General features: G+C 42.9%; 1 protein-coding gene across 4 annotated transcripts in view; it reads left to right on the top strand.

The window, feature by feature from the left end:
* The window catches only part of LOC310754200 (vascular endothelial growth factor receptor kdr-like), a 187,663-nt gene that overhangs the window by 160,711 nt on the left and 7,425 nt on the right, over window positions 1-19,527 (top strand). For all 4 annotated transcript variants that reach the window (XM_083595809.1, XM_083595808.1, XM_083595811.1 and 1 more), the window contains 5 exons: window positions 512-611; window positions 3,412-3,517; window positions 5,891-6,015; window positions 7,406-7,484; window positions 14,563-14,663. In XM_083595809.1, coding sequence (XP_083451935.1) covers window positions 512-611; window positions 3,412-3,517; window positions 5,891-6,015; window positions 7,406-7,484; window positions 14,563-14,663 — 511 coding nt within the window. The remainder of the gene's footprint in view (window positions 1-511; window positions 612-3,411; window positions 3,518-5,890; window positions 6,016-7,405; window positions 7,485-14,562; window positions 14,664-19,527) is intronic.

Genomic DNA, 19,527 nt, shown 5'->3' on the forward strand with positions numbered 1-19,527 from the left:
AACTGAATCACCTGCAGGCAACCATCTCGTGACATTTCTTTACCTAGTCCCAGGCCATAGATTTTCAGGGAAAATCCATCTGGACAATGGGATACTGGCCGGTCCCACTTATGAGCCCATCCTTTCTATACATAATAGTATGTAGGTCACAAATCCCCATACCTTATCTCCTTTTTCTGCAGTTCAGTGCTACCACATTTGGTGATGGCAACCAGCTTAGACAGCTTAAAAATAATTTGTCTATCAATCATTCTGAGCCATAATGATAAGTGGAGATTTCCGTTTCAGGGTGCTTCCAGATGACCAGTTTATTGAGCTTTCTTCATTATCTGTTCCTAAGGAGATTGGTCCATGTTGGCTATTTAGTTAGCATCCATTCTGATTTCTTTGTAGGGATGCTAGATGGTGTTGCATCAAGGAAGGGTTATCCTACTTGCAGGAGATGCAGGCCCTGCTTAAGGCATCTGGCAGAACATTAACTGTCTGTCTGTGTCTGTGTTTGTGTCTACAGGAGCGACACCATATCCAGGTGTGCAGATTGATGAGGACTTCTGTCGACGCCTTAAGGAAGGGACGAGGATGAGATCACCAGAATATTCAACTCCAGAAATGTAATTTCATCTCGCATGTCTTTCTTTCTTTTCTTTTTTTCTTTTTAAATGCTTTATTGTGTTTTTTTTATTTTAAATAGTACAAAACAAAACAATACACAACAAAATGATCAACACTCAATACAAAAAAAAGATTGAGTTCACACGTCACAAATTCCAACATGACTTCCAATCCCCCCATTATGATTCACATGTCTTCCTTGGTCACTCTTGTGTACTGATATATTGACCCTGTAGGATATGAAATGCCTGAATCATATCTATCAATTAATTTTGCTAATGGACAGCATTATGTATTAATGTGCTTCAGCATATGTGCCTCTTTGTTCCTCTTCCTTTTGGAATGTTTAGTGTTCCTCTCCCTTCTTCTTCAAGTACTGTGTGGGTTTTTGCCTTGCAGAGCTGCTGGCTGGGTAATGTACTCTGAACAGCTGTTTGACCCAACACCTAGTCCAAAAGCAGTGGTTAGGAAATTATATCTATTCTTTACCATTCGGGGGGAGGGGGTTCCTCCCTTAGAAGTTCTAAAAACAAGTGGGATGCAAGTTGCTTTTAAATGGACAAGTGGGATTTTTTTTCATTAAAAACATTTATGTGGACACAGTTATACCGTGTAAAAGTACTGTAATTTACTATGAAATGTGTTCATTCATTCATACAAATGACCTTAGGACCAATTCATACAAGCATTTGGCTTTTAAGAGTGATAAAAAGGGAAGAATGTAGTAACCAGTCTTCTCTCATAAATACCAAGATGTCAGCTTACCTTTCAGTGGTTCAGCTTTCTAGAATGTGGGCAGTCATGACTAGGGTTGGGTGATAACAGCTTTTCAACATTGTGATGTATCACCAGCTAAACATAGCCATGTTGAAAAGGAGCATCATTCAGCCCCAGCCCTTCAAGGCAGTGGGGTGAAACTGCCTCAGTTCCCTCCAGCGATAGCGCCCAGCACAGGGACGAAGGAGGCAGCCAATGAAAGAAGGTGGCAGGCAAGCCCCACCAGTGATATACCACCTGGTGAAGGCCTTCAGACCGGTCCAGGACAATGTATTGATACATCACCCAGGCCTAATCATGATCCTAACCCACACTGCATCATTTTAAAGAGGTTAACATGGGAAGCTACCTTACACCATATGATCCTATTGGTTCATCAAACTCAGTATTGTCTACAGTGACTGGCAGAAGCTATCCAGGATTTCAAGCAGGAGTCTTTCCCAGCCCTACCTGGGATGACAGAGGTTGAACCTGGTATCTTCTACATGCAAAGTGTATGCCTTATTACCAAACTTCATTTTTGAAGATGTGGGTGACATTTGCTCACAGGGACCTTTTTTGTTCTCCAGCTATTCTCAAAGATTATAGACAGAGGCTCTGAGATTATATCTGCATGCTCCATTAGTACCTTGAGTGAAGCTCATCAGGCCCTGGAGATCTAAATTCATTTAAAGTAGCTAGGTGTTCCCTTACCACTTCCTATCTTTTCCTATCTTCGGCTGCAGCTCCCTCCTTGCATCATTAATTTTGTTATCATCAGGTTGGGAACTGCTTTTCTGGAAGTGACAAAAGAGGCAAAGGAGGTGCTGAGCTGCTCTGGCTTCTCTCTGTCCCCCAATAGTATTTCTCCCTCTTCTCCATCCAAAGGACCTACTACTTGCTTATTCTTCCTCTCTCTTCAAACATAGCCAAAGAGACCTTTTATATATTTTTTAACCTCTCTTGCAAGCCTGAGTTCATTCTGCACTTTAGCCTGCCTGAACTTCTGCCTGCAAGTGTGGGCTACTCATGTATACACTTCCTTTCGTGCTTTTCCATTTATCCATTCCCTAGACATGCCCTTCTTAATCTCCACTCATCCGTGAGCTCCTTATGCAATTGTACTGGTTTCTTTAGATGCCTCCCACTTTTTCTTTCTTGGAATTGTCTGCTTTTGTGTCTTCAGTATTTCACCTTTAAGAAATTAGTATCCATCTTGGACTCCTTTCTCCTTAAGTATTTCTGATCATGGTATCTCACCCAGTAGTAACTTCAGCTTTTTGAAACTGACCTTCTTATAGTCCATAGTACGTGTCTGACTACACTCATCTTTCCCTTTTCTCTGTATCATGAAACCCAAGAGGACATGATCACTTCCTCCCAAGATTCCCTGTACTTCCACTTTGTTTTATCTGTTCCTCCCTGTTGGTGAGGACCAGATCCAAGATAGATTTCCCCTTTGTTGCTTCTTCCACCTTCTAGAAAATGAAATTGTCATTGAAGCAGTTGAGGAATTTGTTGGACTTTACATTTTTGGCAGAGTTTGAGTTCCAACAGATAAATAAATCTTTATTGCAGTCCAAAGACCCATAGAACAATTTCAGAACAAAATACAGTTAAGACAGCCAATCACAAAAGAGAGAGAAACCGAGGCCGTCATTTTGTTACGTCTCAAGCATGATGATCTTTGTTTCTTTTAACTTCTGGAAGAAACTTTGCCACGGCCAATGTAATATCATTGGACCTGTCATCCAAAAGATATTTGAGTAGTAGAAGTTTCCCATTACTATTGTACCACTCCTTTCTGAATTTTTGGTAATCTGCTCTAGAAAAGCATCACCCAGGTCTGCAATCTGGGGAAGACAGCAGAACAAAACAAAAACCAAAAACACATGCTCGGACACAGACCTTGAAAGCGTGGCACAAAAGGAAGTCGGGACAAGTCCTTATACCAACTTTCAGATGGTGACAGGAAGAGAAAAGATAACATCACAAGTGAATAAGAACTGTTGATGTTTAAATCTCAATTCTCTTTTCTTGTAGCTACAAGACCATGCTGGATTGCTGGCATGGAGTGCCGACAGAGAGGCCCACCTTCTCCGAACTTGTGGAACGTTTAGGAGACTTGCTCCAGGCAAATGTTCAACAGGTAAAGTTCGGGGAAATCTATCTTGTTTCAAGTTGAATCAATGTGTGCAGAGCTTGTGTGCTTTTGCTGAAATATGGGACCTTACTTTAAACAAGTTTGTTAAAGGTTGCATCATAGCGGAAAATACAGAGCAAATGTTGAATGGGCACAATATATCTCATGCTCACAGATCCAGTTGTAGCCATGCATGACCAGCAAAAAAAATCATGTCCAATCATTGAAAGCCTAATTTGTCTCCCTAGATAAACAATATGCATATTTTTAATTAGTTTTCAGCATCCAGAAAGTGACTACCTTGTTTCTCCTTAGATATGTAGCTTGGACACAGACATACATCCGGTGTCCTAAACTCATCATTGCTTTCAAGGGCTTTAACATAAAAGGCTTTGTGTCCCACAAAGGCAATTACATAATTGCCTGCTTCACAATAGCTTGATCAACCTTTTATTTCTGCTTCTAGAGCAGAGCTGTTATGTAACCTTCAGTATCTTGGTTTTCAGTTCTCCCTTTTCACTTGGCGAAACAAATCAGTGAAGCTCAGTTGATGGAGACCTAGTTTGCCATGTGAGGGTGGGGGTGGGGAGTATAATTTGTGTATTCCAAACATAGCCAAGGAGAACAAGAAAGAAAAGATGATGTTAAGGAACAAGAAAAATAAAAGTAGGTGAAGAGGGGGGTGGCGGAATTGAAAAGGGTCTTCGTGGGGTGATGTAGTGGTTAGAGGACCAAACTAGGACTTAGGGGGACCAGGGTTTAAATCCCCGCTGAGCCATTGTTATTGCTATTATTTATTAAATTTGCATACCACCCTTCGTCCAAAGAACACAGAAAGGTTCACAACATAAAAATACAAAACGAGAACACAAAATACATAATCGAACAGAAACTGAAATTGAATAGAGATCTTGGGCCTGTTGCTGCCTCTCAGCCTAGCCTACCTCACAGGGTTGTTGTGGGGATTAAATGAGGGGGAGAACTATGTGCCCCACCTTGAGCTCCTTAGAAGAAAATGTAGCAACAATGATGTGCAGATATCCTGAGACACGTCTTCTGGGAAGCTCATCTAACACAGCCTGCACCATCCTGATGCCCTCCAGGTGTTTTTGACCGTAACTCCCATCAGCCTTGTGCTCTGGCTTGGGCTGATGAGAGCTGTTGTCAAAAACTGTTCAGGGACACCTAGTTGGCAAAGCCTGGTCTAGCTCCTTTATTTTGACCCCTTGGAGGATATGGGTATGGCTATGTAAAGAATACTCAACGAAACTAGCACATTGAAAAGGGGCGTAAGAGATGATGATATAGTGGACTAGGTGTCTTAGCTGTATTTCTGTATTTTGATCTTTTAGTAGTTACTATGTTAGTTCTTTTAGATTTATATAATGATGTTTGGGAGGATGTTATGTAATTCTTCTGTGCTGCTTTACAACATGAACTTTTCAAAATATGTTTTGTATTTTTGATGAATTTTTTTTAGAATGCTGTAAACCCCTTAGAGCCGTTTTCAAAGTATGTGGCAATGTATAAATTACCTAAATAAATAGATATATGTGATCATTACTCATTTTATTGATCCAGATTTCATAATAAAACATACCAGAATAGAACTGCAAAATTATCAAATATCTCAGGGCAGGGTTTGTGTGTGGTCTTTGGAAAAAAAGATTTTATTTATTTGGAAAATATTTTTACATGTATCATCATTGAACTTAGCAGAAATTTAACTACCGTTTTTGTAATTAACTTATTTGTATCAGAAAGAAGAAGATAAACATTTCCATCAGTCTTCCAAGATTCAAAGTGATCAGAGGATTGATCAACTATTTGGTGTTGTTAAAATTACAAAACAATAAAACATAGATTACTGTATCATTTAGGTCTGAACCACAGGGACATAACCTGTTAGTATAAGGTAACTCCTTAAATCTTCCATCAAGGAGAACTGAAGGCATAACTTTAAAATGTGCAAGAGGGTGCTCCAGTTCTGCTAATATTTGCCTTGAAAATTGTTATAGGAAATGCCAAATGAGCAGATCTTTTTAGCTACTGAAAGTGAGTGTCAAATTTGTTATTTTTGTCTTCCTGATCAAGGCTTTGAGCTGGGAGACCCAAGACTAAATCTCAGCTCACTAGGTATCCTTAGATCACCTCAGAGACGAGAGGCCAGTCAAAAGCCCTAAACCGTCATGCTGCTGCATTGCCAATATATTCACAGTAGTTTCATAGAAAAATGAAAGAAAGAAGCAAAACTCCAGAGGGTTTCTGGGATAGGCAACCTGCTAGAAACCAACTCAGCAGAATGTGACAGTCACTAATGTCTGAAGCCAAGTAAGAAAAATGAATCCCTTGTTTTCTTCTTGATTATGAAATATGTAGGATGGGAAAGACTACATCCCACTGAACATTACGTTGTGCCCAGATGGAGATTCCAAACCCAAAATCAGCATCCTTGAAGAGAATGTGAAGAAGGGTTTTCATCGCTGGAGTACACTGGAAGCCTAGTAAGGAAATGAGTTTTGTAAAATAATCATAATGATTCGTCCTTCTCTTTGGGGTTTGGGAGAAGGCTGCTGCTGTTTCTAAGCTTTTGCTAACAGGAGGGTAAAGCCAGTGGTTTGTTTGCTGTTCCGGGATGGAAACAAGGGATTCATGTAAGAAGTCCGGGGCATCCTGCAGGATCTCAGCAAATAGATAATACAGCATCTATATATCTTTACCAGTAAAAAGGCATCATTATCACAGGGAGGCAGAGGCAGTGGCTTCATTGCAGGAGGACATGGCTGTGAGTTATGGGGACAGCAATGCATCTCTTGGCAACAATTGTACTTCTTCTTAAAGAAGACGGCAAGGCCAGAGCAAGACTAGTGAGAGGTGCAGCCAGGGGAGAATCCTAAGGGAATAGAGAATAGAGAGAGTTGGAAGACCACATTTGGCTATTAGGCCTGAGGTTCCTGACCCTGATGTAGGAGACAATAAAGGGATATTTTCAGGAATACAGTGGGTAGTAGAGCCTCCCCTCTCCCCTGCTGACTTGGCTTTCTGGAGGGGTCATTTTTGCCCCTTCCATAACAGTCATGCCATTTGCTGGCTGTTTCCTTCATCCTCCATAATGTATCATTCTCCTGTATTCATAGTCATGTTACCTGCATAGCCCTGTTCTGGATTCTGTTTTTTTACACCTTTGTTTGCTTGTTTGTTAATATATTTATATTCTTTATTGAAATATAAAAAGTAATGTGTATGTAATCGTTAAGGGCACAAGATAAAATAAAACGTGAAAAAAGGAGGGAAAGCGAAAACGGGGGGAAAGATAACAACCATATACAATACAAAACAAAAACAGAACTTTTAAACATTACAAGATTGTTATTGTAGTTAACCTACATTTAACCTAATACAGCATTTATAGAAAATTCCAAATATCATTAAATTTGTCCATGGGAAGTCTACGTTTATAGGCAATTTTTTCATGTGTTGTGAGTTTGTACATATCTTCTATCCATTCATTGAAGGGAGCTGCATTTTAATTTTAATTTAGAGCATGACAGAAACCTGAAAGAGAAAAGTAGGCTGTGGAGATTTTTTCTTTCTTTCTAATTTTACCTCCAAACTATTTTTTGGGCTGGTGACTGTTATTTCCATTTTCCATGCAACTGAGGCTAGGCGCTAGAACAACTTTGTTGAGGCCACACAGCAACTGCACAGGTGAGTCCGAAGTTTTTGGGGACCAGCTCCAGCATTCTCCTTGTGCTCTGATTGTGCCGTGGCTCAACAAAAATGATTCAGTACACATGTGCCTGAAAACTAAATGCAGCTATTGTTTTCATCTTTCCACCACACAATAAAGAACTAAAAGTCCATGACTGAATCTCTCATTCTCCTTGTTTTCAGTATTAACCCCAAGAATCGGCCACTCAGTGTGAAAACATTTGATGAGGTGTCAGTGAAGAAAGAAAAAAGATTGCATGAGGTAAGCTTGGGCAAAATGCTTTCTTACCCACAATGCATCTCTGTGCTTCCTTGCTCCTCCCAGTCTCTCTCTTGGAAAGCAGCAGTGAACCATCCACCAGAAGGTCAGGTAAGAAACACCTCTCTATCCCGCTGCCCAGTTTTTTTGTCAGCATCCATCTGTTTCAAGAGACAATGGAGTGTGCCTCTGGAGGTAAAGTCAAACCACTGCACTAGCAGCACTGAAGTGACCTCCCCAGGACACAAGCCTGGGCAGTGTGCAAGACTATCCATTGGCTACTAGCCATGATGACTGCAATCCACCTCCACTGTTGGTAGCAGTGTGCCTCTGGATACCAGTTGCTAGGATTCACAAATGGCAAGAGACCATTATGCTCATGTCCAATTGCAGGCTTCTCATAGGCATCTGGTTGGCTACTGTGATGACAAAAACTGGACTAGATGGTGTGATCCAGCAGGGCTCCTTCTTGGATTCTAACAAGTCTTTGCTGAAAGTACATTATTGTGGGCACAGGAGAGCCTCTCAGTTGGTGTCATTGCCAAAAAGGCAACGTTAAAACAGAAGCCTGTTGAAATAGCTTGTGGTGGGGGAGAGAGACCCAACGAGCTGGCCATCCCTGAACTGAATGGCTCTTGGGTTTCTGTCACTATATGGCACCTATAGTTATGAATACCTATCAATTTCCAAACAAGAGCTTGCATCTTTTCTCATTGGTGACATCTATCTTTTCTCATTTTGTTCTGCAAGCTGCTTCATAAGGGGAGATAGTTTTTAACTGAAACACTTTGATGGTAACATCTGTCTTTGCTTTTAGATCAAGGTGACATTTTAAAATAATGGTGCTGCTAATGAGCTCTGAATTGCTTTGGGACTCTTGCCCAGCCAAACCCTCGCGCCAGTCCATTTGATGACTTACATGAGGATTAGAATCAGTGCAACACGTCAAAATAATTCAGTATGCTTGATTCAAAGAGTTGCTTGGGAAGGTTCAAAGTGCAGGCTTAGGCTCTTTTCTCCCTTTGCTTGTGTTATTTTTAGTGTTCATCGAACTGGATTGTCCTTAAGAGAAAACAGTCTTGCTATCAGACTGGCTGAAATCAATAAGAAGACTCCCAAAATCATTACCGAACTCTGGATAGAAAGCAGAGTAGTTGTAGGCAAGAGTCAAATGTTAGGGAGTTTGTACAGCTACTACCAGATACTGCAGCCTTACCTCTTCTCCTTCTCTTTTCCCCAGAAACATCTAGCAATACAGAAATGTGACGTGTGACATCATTGTGTTCTGAGTTTCCTTGCACCTCTTCCCTGGAACTGGAGTGGGAACACTCAGGAGTGCAGTGATATTGCATCATACATTTGGGATTGCCATATGTTACCAGTAGTGGCTGGTGTGGTGGGGCGGAGCCATAGTGATGCCCTTGTGGTAAAGGTAAAGGACTCCTGACAGTTAAGCCCAGTTGCGAAAAACTCTGGGGTTGCGGAGCTCATCTTGCTTTACTGGCCGAGGCAGCCGACGTTTGTCCGCAGACAGCTTCTGGGTCATGTAGCCAGCATGACTAAGCCGCTTCTGGCGAAACCAGAGGAGCGCACAGAAACACCGTTTCCCTTCCCGCCAGAGTAGTACCTATTTATCTACTTGCACTGGCGTGCTTTCGAACTGCTAGGTTGGCAGGAGCTGGGACCGAGCAATGGGAGCTCACCCCATCATGGGGATTCGAACCGCCGACCTTCTGATCGGCAAGCCCTAGGCTCTGTGGTTTAGACCACAGCACCACCCACACCCCTGCATAATTCCTAGATGAGCACAGGTTGCCTATATGATTGAAGGCTTAACCACATTTACCTATTGCCCCGCTCTTTTCAGCTGTAAAAGCTCTGTGTCTGAGTGGTGTTGGGGTTTTTGCCCTGGAGCCATGCCTGTGGAAACCTGCTCTTTAAAGCTGAATCAGAGCAAATGTCAGTTCGGGTTTTCTGTAGATTGACATTTGCTCCGATTCAGCTTTAAAGAGCAGGTTTTCACAGGGAAAGCTCAAGGGGGGGGCACTCAAATACAAAGCTTTTCAGTGCAGACCTGCCTAGAAAGAGGAGCAAAAGACAAGTGTGAATAAGACCTGAGACTCTGGATGATGCAGCAGCAGGAGCACTGCATTGCTTCTGCTTGCCACTGTCCTGCCCCAGCCCATCTAAGCAAACTGCAGTGACACTGGTGTGGCTAGAGCAGCTCTACTCCACCCTATTGGCTGCTATGTGGTTAAATTTATAGACTGCTTCACACCATAAAGCACATAACACAAGCTCTAGTGAAATTGATTCGGCAAACTCTAAAGTGATAAAACCAGCCACACAAACTCTAGAAACAACCAAACTATTTCATCAAATATAAAAGTGATTTTACATAAATGACTGAGTTACACCTCTTAGATAGCCTTACTAAACAAACATGTCTTTAGTAGGCACCTAAACATCATCATGGTTGCTAATAACAACATTTCTTGGGAAGGTGATTGAAAGGGCTGTGGCAGGGCAGCTCCAGGCATTCTTGGATGAAACTTATTGTCCAAACCTATTTCAATCTGGTTTCAGACCTGGTTTTGACACCGAGTCAGCCTTGGTCACTCTGGTGGATGATCTCTCTCAGGAGAGGGACAAGGGGACTACAACCTTGCTTCTTTTGCCTGATATTTTCTCAGCTTTGATACCTCCAACCGCGACATCCTCCTTTGAGATGAGTGTTTAACAGCAGTTATAGTCCCACCTGCAGGACTGTTCATTGGCCAGTTGGTATTTATGTTATGGGGTACCATTTTGTCCCCAGTGCTATTTATCATCTAGATGAAGCTTTTCAGAATGGCCATTAGGGATGTGGAGGAAAGTGGCATCAGTATGCTGATGGCATGCAGCTCTGTATCTCCAGAACATCCGAATCAGGAGTAGCCATGCAGCCTCTGGACTAGTGTCTGGTCACAGCTGGATGAGAGCCAATAAACTGAGTTTAAACCTGTTTTTAACATGTGAAGTGCTAAACAACTTGGGACCAGGATATCTATGAGACCACCTTGCCCACTATATTCCTGTCCAGCAACTGCACTCCTCAGATCGGGCACTTTGGAGAGTACCATATGCCCCAGAAGTGTTCTTAGCCTGTACTAGAAATTGAGCTTTTAGTGTTGCAGCTCCAGCTCTCTGGAATCAGTTACCAGTCAAAATTAGACAGGCGCCTGTTGCAGGGAAGGCAGGAGGAGTCATCTAGGTCAGTACTGTCTGTGGGGCCTGTACACGGATTGGCAGAAGCTCTCTAGCGAAGTGTCTTCCCCAGCCCCTATCTTGACTTGGTGGGTTTAAGCCTGGGACCTTCTGCATGCAAAGCAGATGCTCTACTGCTGATGTTGCATTAGCTACATCTGTGTTTCATTAGCTGAAGGCTTGGGGCTTTCTGAACACAAAATTGTCGGCGTGGGGGGGGGGGCAATTCAGACAATAGTATGGAGGATAGGAGGCTTGATAACTCTTCCCTTGCTGACAGTACTGGCCTAGTTGGAAGTGGCTTCCTGCATTCCTAATGTATCATAATTTAGTAACGCACCTGTTACAAATATATCTGCCTGTGTGTTGTGTGCATATAAATAGTCATTGCTCTTCATCATGTTTTTTCATAATGAATTATTTTATAATTCACAGTGTCCTTAGAAGAGAGTAGTAGAGGAGATGCATTTATCAGTTCATAAGCTGTCATAAGAGCCTGCTGAGTCAGGCCAGGGGGGCTTTCACAGGATGCCCACAAGCGGGAACAGAGAGTAACAGCACTCTCTGCTTCTGCAATTTCTAGCAGCTAGTATTCAGAAACATGCTGCCTCTGACAGTGGAACATAACCAGCACAGTTAGTACCCATTGATAGCCCTACCCCCCCCCCCATGAATTTGTCTATTCCCATTTCAAAGCCATCCAAGTTGGCGTCTTATTTTCTTTCTTGGTTAGGATTGCAGTGTGTGAGTAATTTTTAATAATAAAAAATAAAATTAAAAAGTGACCATACTGATCACAGCAACTTCCGGTTTTCCAGGGCCAGAATACATAGAAATGTGTTTTGCCGGGGTAATTTTCTGACACTTTGTTGGATGCTGCCCTCCAGTGCTCTGCAATGCATAGAAAACCTGAACAGGGAGACCAGAGACAGATGCCTTCCTGGGCATATTTTGCAACACAGATTGCAGGCACAGGGAGCAAAGGGGGGTTAATGTCCCTGCAACCCTTTGTGTGGTCAAGTGTGTGTAAGGGAAACCCTGCGCCCAAGGCAGAACTGTCAGTATAAAAGTCATTTGTCGTTTGGCCCTCTGTACAGCCAGCAAAAAAAATGAGATCATTCTGATTGCCATTGGAGCCTGAACATATGTTTTTATTTCTCTCATCACAACTGTAAAGAATATATTGAACTTGTCAAAACCATGCAAGCAGTGGAAAACCATAATTATAGCCGCTGCAGTGAATAAGATACAAATTTTGATAAGGTACTGGCTAACCGATTGCCCTTCCTTGGCAAATGCCAAGTAAGTTCTTCTTACTTCAAAGTAAGAAGAAAAACCGTGCTGGATCAGGACAATGACCCATCCTTTTTTCACAGTGGCCAAACAAGTGTTGTGGGAAGCACAAAAGAAGGATCCAGGTGCAACAGCACTCTTCCCACCTGTGACTCCCAGAAAGTGGTATTTAGAGGAATTCCACCTCTGACAGTGGACGCAGAGCATCAGCCTTGTGGCTGGTGGCTGCTGATAGCCTTCTCCTCCATGAATCCGTCTAATCCTCTTTTAAAGCCATCCAAGTTGGTGCCCATCACTATCTGTTAAAGAAACAGAAGCAGTTATGGCTTGTGGGGACCTCACCTAAATGGAAGTGACACTAATCAGCCTCTATCCACAGCTACCCAACTCTTTCATAACAGGCTTTAAAACAAGAGATGGGAAACCTCTGGGCTAGGTCTCCCTATTTGGCCCTCAGGATGCTCCCCAGTTCACCCCCTTGGCATCCCTGCTCCTGCTTTTGCTTGGTTGTAATGTGTGATAATGCTTTTTGATTGCTTGGATAGAGATAAGTGGGAGGGGGGTATAGAAAGCTTTGGCTTTTGCATGGCTGGAATGTAGCTTACTGTGCAAAGGTAAGGATTACATATATTGATCGGACCCAGTTTTGCCTCTGCCTGCCCGCAACCACTAGCATGTGGCCCCTCCAAAGGTTGTTCACAGTGGAATGTGGCCCTTGGACTGGAAAAGTTTTCCCACCCCTGCTTTAAACACTAACCCCCTCCTCAGGAGAAATCCCTCTTGCTAAACATACCCAGGATTTAATACATGGGAAAGCCAAATGAATCAAATAAAAGCATCTTTGCTTTTTATATAATTAGCCACCCTCACTATACCATCTGTGTATGTTAATTTTATATGGTTTTTAAAACTTGCCTCTTCCCCTCACCCCAGCATTATCTTCATAAAACTAAGAGAGGAAATAATTTACAGGCTAACTGCAGAGTGCCAGCATTATAAATGAAACTGCAGCCAGCTGTAAGCCAGGTGGCTGAGAATGAGGAGGTTAAGCCATTTCTCTGCCAAGAATATCCTTGAATTTAAAGTAAAGAGTGGGCTTTCTAATCACAGGAGTAGATCTGTCTTAAAACCAGTGGGGCACTACCATTCTGTTTCTCCATGGAAGTATTTAAACCTAGCTTTCCTCTAATTCATAAGATCCCCCTCCCATCTCAGATCAATTCATTGAATGAATGCATGGATACATAAGGGGTCACTGGTGGGTTCCCAGCTGAGCTGCAGTCTCACAGATGTGCCGTTTATGTTGACAGGTGTCTCCATATGTCATCCTGTACACATGTGCAAGGAAATACGCATGGTTTCAGCAGCTCAGAAATGTTGTTGTGTTACAGAACTCATTACAGTCACTTATATGAACTACAAGACTATGTGGGGAAAGGGCTATGCTTTGTACGCAGAATGTCCCAAGTTCAATCTCTGGCATCTCTAAGTAGTGCTGGTAATGCCCCCCCCCCTAAAAAAAACCAGAAATCCTGAAAAGGCGCAATTGGTCTGTGTAGACTAGGGATAGCCAACATGGTGCCCTCTAGATGTTATGAACCACAACTCTCATCAGCCCCACTCATCCTCTCCAGTGGTCAAGGATGATGGGAGTTGGATTCCACATCTGGAGAGTCTTGTGTCTGATATAGACAAGACAGAATGATATAGGCCAATGGTATTGAGTCAGTATAAAACAGCTTGCTTTGTGGTTAAGTATGTTCCTTGGACAAGGGCTGACTTTTGACAGAAGCATTTAGGGCCAAACTTGAAATGTGACACAGGACACCTGTGATCAGGATCTCTCTCTCTCTCTTTCTCTCTTTTACCAATTAACATCCCCAAATGGCTCTTTTGAATATGATGGGCTTGGCACCTTATGCACTGGTATTTTTCCCTTCATGGTGCCAACTGGTGCTTGGGATGTGTTGATTTACTTTGGGGAAATGACCTGAAAGAGTCGATCCAAAACCCCCAAAAAACTTACCTACTACTTCAATCTTCAATCCTCACAGGAATTATGCAGATCTCCCAATTAGTTTAAAAATAAAATAAAGCAAGCAAGCTGGAAAACCTAATCATGGGAATTCTGCATTGCCCGGCTTTGCTTGCTGGGACTGATGGGAACTGTAGTCCAAACATTTGGAGGGCACCAGGTTAGTGAAGCCTGGCCTCAATATTTGGTGGTTCCCTAACCATGTGCTTAATGGACCCTCCATAAACAAGGTTTGTGAAGCCTCCTGTGGTTCTGATGGTGTCATCACTAAGGGAAGAAAAGCTGTATGCATTACAAAAATTGTAGAGGGGTGGAACTCTGCTTGGAAGGGTTAGCAAAAATTGAACAGCTGGTGTTGGATTCACTTCCTTCTGCTTTTTCTGCCACTGCCAAGCTGCATTTGCTATGAATCCAACCCTCCCTCGAGATTGTATTTTGAGCTTGAAAGGAGCTGTACAGCCCTCAGTTAGAAGAAGCTAAAGCTTTTGTGTTTTTTACCTTTTTTAGGAATGTGAGTCAGATAGCGGGATGGTGCTGACTTTGGATGAAATGAAAAGCCGGAAGAGATTGGAGATTCGTTCTTGGCCTTATGGAATCATGGCTCTGGCGTAAGTACCCCTGGATGAGTACATGTTAGTTGATACTGGCCTGGTGTGCTTATCCATGGTTTATTTGGGATAAGTGTGGTTTGTTTGGATGTGCAAACTCAACCCAGCAGAGTAGCCATGGTTTATTTTCTCCTAAAAAAGTTGTGATATATAGGCATGGTTTTGTTGTTGGCTTATGAACCATGGTTTGTTTTAACTATGTTTTGGTATTATGTCCAAATCCTTACTTAACCATCGTTTGTTTGGCCACTCCACCACAGACACTCTCATGAGGCAAGAGCAGCTGGAAAACAAACCAAGCTTTGAAGAAACAAACTATGGCTTGCTACGTCATCTGTGAGCTGACTTGTGGTTTATCAAACAAACCATGCTTTAAACAAACCACACTTAGCTTTACATGCAAATGTAGCCATTGACATCCTTTCATAAACTAATATATCCAAGAATTGGTTTGTGATGAAATACAAGTTGTATTCATTCATTATTCATGTCTGGGGTCTTGTATAGAAAGAGGGAAAAGGGCCATATCACCGGCCCTGATCCCCATTTGTGACTTTTTAAACTTAGTATAAATGTTTTACATTGCAGTCCTATACCCACTTAGCCTGGAAGTAAGCCCCATTGAACTCAGCGAGACTGGCTTTTGAGTAGGTTTGAATTGGATTGGCTGGTCTCTGCTATGTAATTTGGAAAGTTTTTTTGCTTGTTGTTTTTGTTTTTTGCTATGCACTTGGACACCTCTTACGATATAACCAAATTTGCATGGTTCTAAATTTGGTTAGATCAAGGAGCAGCTTTCATCTATGTTTGGATACGATTAGACAACAGTGTGAATCAAGATGAACCTTTCAAAACTTCCCTGATTTTAACCAAATTCTGAATGATGGTTCATGAGATCAAGGAGCAGATTTTTGCTTATGTTTGGACATAATTTTGAATCAAGAAAGCTGACTAAACCTGTCAAGACTGCACTGATTTTTTTTGTTTCTTGAAATTTCCAAACAATGCCATATATGAGGCTGCTAGTAATCAAACAAATAAATGATTAGCAGTGCAAATCTGTACATATATACCCAGAACATTATTTCAATGGTACTTACTGTTGTGCCACCTTATATTTACTTCAGCTCCTCTGTACCATTTTCTCTATCTTAAGAAGATATTCAGTCCTGACCTGGGTTTCTAAGAGCTATCTTTATAACTCATTGTTAATGCTGCCACCAGAAATACCAAATATCTGACTATTTCCCACCTCTAACATAGCCAGTCAAGAGGCATGTGTGTATAATACAACAATTTATTAAAACAGAAATGGCAAAAAAGGGGTTTTGATAACTCAGCATATGGTGACTGTGATTCATATAAAACAAAATCTAGTAACAATGCTGACCCTACCTTATCAAACTAACCCTGCCACCACCCAAACACTCTCGACTGCCCTCCCATCAGTATTCAAACTCCCTTTCAAATCTTCTGTCCAATCATTGCTCACTTCCAACACTCAAAGGACTCTCTCTCAACCTTCCAACCTCACACCTACCTCAGTTCATCTTGTATATTCACCTACACATTTATCACATTTTAGTTTTCCTTAATTGGTGGTAGTAAAGCACCACTGACCACACCTCAGAGCTTCACAGCACATAAAAGCTCTGTTCTCCAGCATATCAGCACTACCATCCACACCCCATACACATCACTGCCTGTGGTAGGGCTGGTCCTGGTGTGTATAGTGAGAATGAGGAATCTCAGGTTCGGGAGCCAAATTTGGCCCTCCATACCTCTTTATCTGGCCCTCAGGACTCTCCCCAGGCCACACACACTCCCTAGTGGCACCCCTTCTCTTTCTGACTGGCTGGAACTCTAATAATGCCTCTTTCTACCCTGGACAATAGATAGAGGTGGGTATGGCAGTGTGTGAGGTCAGTAGCCTACAGTACAAAAGTAAAATTCACATTTGTGTCTCTGCCCACTCCTATCTCTGGTCTTGCCCATTAGCATGTGGCCCCTGGAAGGTTGCTTGGAAGGAAATGTGGCCCTTGGGCTGGAGTAAGTTCCCCATCCTTGGTGCATAAGGTTTCAGTCTCAGTTGACTAAATAATTGCACTCCTAAAGTTTATTTCATATATTTATGAGGATCATTCCATGTCATCGAAAGCCAACACCTAGTTAAGCCCTGAGAAAAATACAGCTTTGCATCTACCCACAAACTTGGAAAAATCAGCTCTGAATATCAGCTCTTCTCTTCTCCATGGCTTGCTGAGGCTGGCTGGAATCAGTATGTCGCCCTTGTTAACGATATCTCTCTTCTTATCAAAAACATTTATTCTGGACCTATTACAAACAGTCCTGCTTTACTTCTACAAGCCCTACGGAAGGCTTAGTGTGTTTTCCAAACCAGGGTGGCTCTTGAGGCTCCCGTCCTCTTTCCACCCCCCGCCAAATCTAGCTGTTTATTTGACTTGCATTTGCTGAGTTGAAAGGGTGGAGGAGGCGGTGGAATTGGCAATGCTTAAGTGAAGAATTTGGAGAGTTTAGGGAAGACAAATACAAAACTCTGGGACTGGGAATCCTGTTGGACAAACAATGACTGTATGCTGTGTCAGGTGTTAAGAAAAGAGAAACAACATCCAAAGAGCCAGGCAGAATATGAGTTGGATGTGAGTCCTGTATCTTCCCTCCAGAGATATATCAAATGAATGGAAGGAAGATCTGAATCCTTTTCCCCTGAAAAGTGAGCTGTTTTCAGCAAGGGGTGTAGCATGGGGAAGGCCAGGGGGCCCATGGCCCTGGGTGCAGATTTTTGAAAGGGCGTAAGGGGGCGCAACCAGGCTCCCTCATTTGCCAAGCTGCACCCAAGCTGAGCCTTCAGGGCTGGGCAGCAGCAGTGCCTCCTTTCCCTTGTGGCCGGTGAAGGGTCGCCGCTGGCGCTGCCCACAGAGGCAAGAGGCACGGGCATTCACTTCTACGAATGGGGCACCACGGCCCTCAGTTCTGTCCTCATCACAAGGCAGCCTCTTTCTCCTTCCCTCACCTCCCTCACCTTTGGCTCAGACTGCCACACGGCTCAGTCGGCAGTGAGGGCTTCGGCTGGCACGGCCACCTCTGCACCCCGGTGTATTCGCACTCCCCAGACATGTGAAAAATGTGGCTGTTTTCAGCCTTTCCAGTGAATGGGTGGCAGGCAATGGAAGGGAGTGGGTCCAGTCCTGACCCCTCCCTCCAAACGTTCACTATATGTATCACCAGAAATGATTGACTGCAGCCCTGAGAAACTGTTGGAGAATTTCTTCTCTATCCCTAGATAAATTTTCCAAGGCTGAAGCAGGCTGACACATAATACACAGGGAGAGGAGAGGGCTATTGATGGCTGCTTCCAGGGCTCTTGCACACTGATCCTGCACACAGGTTTCCCACAGGCACCTGGTTGGGCACTGTGATAACAGGATGCTGGACTAGATGGGCCATTGGCCTGATCCAGCAAGCTCTTCTTATGTTCTTAGAGAAAATTTATATGCTGCCCTTCCTCCCCCTCCCTCCCATGGATCCATTCTCTTTTCCCTTCCTGGGAGAATTTTGTGAAATAGCCCCCAACATTTCTGTGCCCTCAAGCAGTATGGAGGGTTTTCATTTGGCAATTTGTGCACCACTCTTGTCTGAACAGGCCTGCAGCAGTCAGGTAAACCTCAAGTTTACGTCTGCAGCAGGGCAGAACCACCTTGGTTGTCATACTCCTCTGAATTCCTTCAGCAAACCATTATTTGATATACATTGAAGTCTTGGCTCTGCCTTGTTTTTGTCATACCCAATTAAGCTCAGAAATAATTAGACCTAACGATTTAGCTGAGAACCAAGATATTCCCCAAGTAGGGCATAGCTGAGGTGCTTCAGGCATCAGAATGCCAAAGCATTCCAGCAAGGATACTGCCTTTGCCTCAGACGCATTTCTCCTGGCAAAATCAAATCGAACAACCCTCCTCAACTGTGGCAGGCCTTCCTGTTCCAATCTAAAGTGTTAGGGGGAAAATCATAATCATTAACAGCTTCTGATGGGGCTCCAACTGGTTGTCCGAATCCTATATTGAAGCTAAGGGACTTGCCTCAGGGACCATAGCTCACTGCTACAGCACACACACTCTGTGCCAAGTAGATTCCAGGTTCACTCCCCAGCATCTGCAGGTAGGGTTGAGAAAGACCCCTAACTGAAACCTTGCATAGCCATTGCCCATCAGTGTAACCCAGAAGTGGAAAGAGCTCAGGCTTGTGGAATATACTTTGCTTTTTACCAGAACCCCTCAATTCACCAACTGCAATTAGCTGAAATTCTGAGCACATGCTCAGATCAAGGATTTGTTTTCAGTTCCAGAACTGAACTCTTGGCAACTTTATGCAAAAATCTGCTCCTGGTTTTCCTCCCAGGCTTTTTTACATTTGGGGGAAAATATGGCTTTTTTAGTTGTCATCCATAAACAACTGGGAGTCAGAAACCCTTGCTGCTGTACTGCAAATCACCCAGAGATATATCAGTAGTTCTTGATCTACATTTTGCCTACCATTAACACTTGATTAGAAGCCGCCCAGAGTGGCTGGGGAAACTCAGCCAGATGGAAGGGGTATAAATAATAATTTATTTATTTATTATTATTATTATTATTATTATTATTATTATTACTACTACTACTACATAAACTAAACTAGATGGACCAATAGTCTGACCTGGTACATGGTCCTTTGCTGATGTTTATTAAAATAGCAAAGTTTCTCTCGTAATCTAGGTGCTCACTGAATGCCAAATTAGTATCCCCCAAAATTAATCTGACTAAAATCAGGGGAGACAACCTGAGCATCCATCTGGCATCGCTAG

The sequence above is a fragment of the Podarcis filfolensis genome (assembly GCF_964270895.1).
Source record: "Podarcis filfolensis genome assembly, chromosome: Z".
Taxonomy (NCBI): Eukaryota; Metazoa; Chordata; class Lepidosauria; order Squamata; family Lacertidae; genus Podarcis; species Podarcis filfolensis.